Source organism: Dendropsophus ebraccatus, chromosome 7, assembly GCF_027789765.1.
Source record: "Dendropsophus ebraccatus isolate aDenEbr1 chromosome 7, aDenEbr1.pat, whole genome shotgun sequence".
Taxonomy (NCBI): Eukaryota; Metazoa; Chordata; class Amphibia; order Anura; family Hylidae; genus Dendropsophus; species Dendropsophus ebraccatus.
The window spans coordinates 13,232,175-13,235,530 of NC_091460.1; the positions used below are offsets into that span (position 1 = coordinate 13,232,175).

Consider the following 3,356-nt stretch of genomic DNA (forward strand, 5'->3'; position numbering starts at 1 on the left):
GACCTGATCTCTGTTTATAGTCTGATTCCAAAGCTGGAAACAGACTATAAACAGAGATCAGGTCATAAAGGAAAGCCTGAGATTTCTCCTCTTTCAAATCCATTCCTGGCTTTGGCTTCAAATCTTTGGCAGATAATCTTTCCGTGTATATGGACCCTATGTCCCCTATATAAAAAAATAAATAAATAAAAATAAACCCTACATGTGGCCAGTAGAGATGAGCGAACTTTTCGGACTTATGGTCCAATGGCATCATTGCTCTCTCGTCATGCTTGTGATTCCGGCCGCATAGTTCCGCTCACGGGAATATGTGGCCAGGATATTCCAGGCAATCCATGTAGAATTCCCTGGAATATCCTGCCCGCATATTCGCGGGAGCACAACTATGCAGCCGGGATCACAGGCATGACGAGAGAGCGACCAAAAGTCCGACGGTCCGCTCATCTTTAGTGGCCAGTGACTCGAATTGGAAAGGACAAATTTGGGAATTTTGAAGATTGGCAATTAATACTCCATAGACGTATGGTACGTCTTGAAGCATTCTTTCATGCAGAGGCCAGGTTTATCAGGACAGGTATCACACTGATAACACGTGTCCTTTCTAAACCCCTTTTTGTAGCACACACGACACTTTTTCTGGCTTTTGCCCTTCTTGCCAGTGTGAGGGACTTCGCCAGGAAAGTGCTGTCCTGGCACGATACGGGGACCTCCAGTTGCAGCTGCAGAAGTACTAGGCCCTCCTCCTTCTCCTCCACAAAAAATCAGGGCCTTGACAACTGCCTCCTGAAACTGGAGGTATTTCCCAGGGTGGCCGGCACAACGGTAAAGTACAAACGCGTTGTACATTGCCGTTTGGACCATGTGCACGGCTAACTTCTTGTACCAGATGTTTGTTTTTCGCAGAGCACTATATGGCTTGAGGACTTGATCTGAAAGATCAACTCCTCCCATATACCGATTGTAGTCCAAAATACAATCGGGTTTGAGTGCTACTGCGGTGGTACCGCGGACAGGAACAGGGGTCGTGCCAGGACCATGGATAGTAGTCAAAATAAGGACATCGCGTTTGTCCTTATATTTGACTAATAACATGTTGTCGCTACAATGGGCCTTGAAGACACCCCGTCGCAGTACTTCTGCCACAGGGTGACTCGGGAGACCTCTCTGGTTTTTCCTCACAGTGCCGCAAGCTACAGTAGCTCGGGTACTGAGGGATTTGAAAAGAGGGAGACTGGTATAAAAGTTATCCACGTAGAGGTGGTAACCTTTATCCAGTAGTGGGAACATCAGTTCCCACACAAGCTTCCCACTAACTCCCAGAGTGGGCGGACATTCTGGAGGTTGGATGTGGGTGTCCCTCCCTTCATAAACTCTAAATCTGTGAGTGTACCCTGAGGTACTCTCACAGAGTTTGTAGAGTTTGATGCCGTACCTTGCCCTCTTACTTGGAAGGTACTGGCGAAATTGGACTCTCCCCTTGAAGCTGACAAGGGATTCGTCAATGGAGATATATTTCCCTGGGATATATACCTCCGAAAATTTGGCCGCGAGATGATCAATGACCGGCCTAATTTTGTATAGGCGGTCGTAAGAGGGATCATCTCGGGGGGGGCACCTAGCATTATCGTTGTAATGCAGGAATTTAAGGATGGCCTCAAAGCGATGCCTTGTCATGGCCATCCGGTGTATTGGAGTGTTATATAAAATATCCACACTCCAATACTGCCTAATTCGGGGTTTTTTAACTAGCCCCATGTGCAGCAGAAGACCCCAAAACGTGGTCATTTCTGCTGCATCAACTGGGGTCCAGCTGTGGGATCCCGAAAAAAAAGAGGAGACGGGGTGCTGAGCCAGAAACTGCTGGGCGTACAAATTAGTTTGCACGACCATCAGACTTATCAGTTCTTCACTGAAAAAGAGTTTAAAAAAGTCTATTTCAGTGAAGCCTGAGGGGTCAAATTGGATTCCCGATTGTCCCACAAAATCAGGAATCTGTGGCTCAAAATTGGGGGGGGCTGGGGTCCAGATGGGCTCACTTGTATGGGGGGCTGGGGTGAAGATGGGAGCACTGGGGTGGAGATCGGGGGAGGCTGCCCGAGGCGTTCGCCTTGGACGCCTTCGGCGCCTTGGGGTCTCATCATCACTAAATGATGAACAGGAGGAGGAGGAGGAGGAAGTCGAAACAAGGAAAGTAGGATCTTCCTCTTCTCCCTCACTCGCTGTTTCGGTGTCAGAGGCAATAAGAGCATATGCCTCTTCAGCCGAAAAAAGGCGTTGGGACATTTTTTTTTTAAGATTTAGATATGGGGGGTTATGTAAATCAGTAAACTTTATTTGTGTAGTGTGTGTGTTTTTTACACTTTTAACTTTTCAGATGAAAAGAAACTGTGCCCACTTGTTGCTGATCAGTGATTAGTCACTGATCAGAACAAGAGAGACAGGGGGGATGGCAGAGGGGTGGGCAGGTGTGGGGGTGGGTGGCGGAGGAACTGTCTGAGTGGGCAGAGAGTCAGGGGGAGAGGCTGGCACAGGGGTGGGCAGGTGAGGTGGCCTGGTGAGGGGGAGGGTGGCAGAGAAACGGTCTGAGTGGGCAAAGAGACTCAGGGGGAGAGGTTGGCACAGGGGTGGGAAAGTGAGGTGGGCAGGTGAGGGGGCGGCACGGAGGAACGGTCTGAGGGGGGCAAAGAGAGGCAGGGGGACCGCTAGCAGCACAGAGGATGCTGCTAGCAGGATCTCCCTGCACACACTATGCCACCGACAGACGCAACAGCACAGGCGGCACGGAGCGGCGCAGGGGGAATCACAAAAAAAGGGGAGGAGGTGAGGGCGGATGGCACAAGGGAGGAGGTGAGGGTGGATGGCACAAGGCAGGAGGTGGGGGCTGATGGCACAAGGGAGGAGGTGAGGGTGGATGGCACAAGGGAGGAGGTGGGGGCTGATGGCACAAGGGAGGAGGTGGGGGTGGAATGCACAAGGGAGGAGGTGAGGGTGGATGGCACAAGGGAGGAGGTGAGGGTGGATGGCACAAGGCAGGAGGTGGGGGCTGATGGCACAAGGGAGGAGGTGGGGGCTGATGGCACAAGGGAGGAGGTGGGGGCTGATGGCACAAGGGAGGAGGTGAGGGCGGATGGCACAAGGGAGGAGGTGAGGGCGGATGGCACAAGGGAGGAGGTGAGGGCGGATGGCACAAGGCAGGAGGTGGGGGCTGATGGCACAAGGGAGGAGGTGGGGGTGGATGGCACAAGGGAGGAGGTGAGGGCGGATGGCACAAGGGAGGAGGTGAGGGTGGATGGCACAAGGCAGGAGGTGGGGGCTGATGGCACAAGGGAGGAGGTGGGGGCTGATGGCACAAGGGA

The 3,356-nt window shown here is 52.3% G+C and overlaps 1 protein-coding gene across 1 annotated transcript; it reads right to left on the minus strand.

Moving 5' to 3' along the window:
- Positions 1 to 504: 504 nt before the first annotated feature.
- LOC138796446 (piggyBac transposable element-derived protein 4-like) lies at positions 505 to 1,680 on the minus strand. The gene has a single exon (XM_069976050.1). It carries the CDS (start codon positions 1,678 to 1,680, stop codon positions 505 to 507), a length of 1,176 nt encoding a protein of 391 aa, XP_069832151.1.
- Positions 1,681 to 3,356: the final 1,676 nt, after the last annotated feature.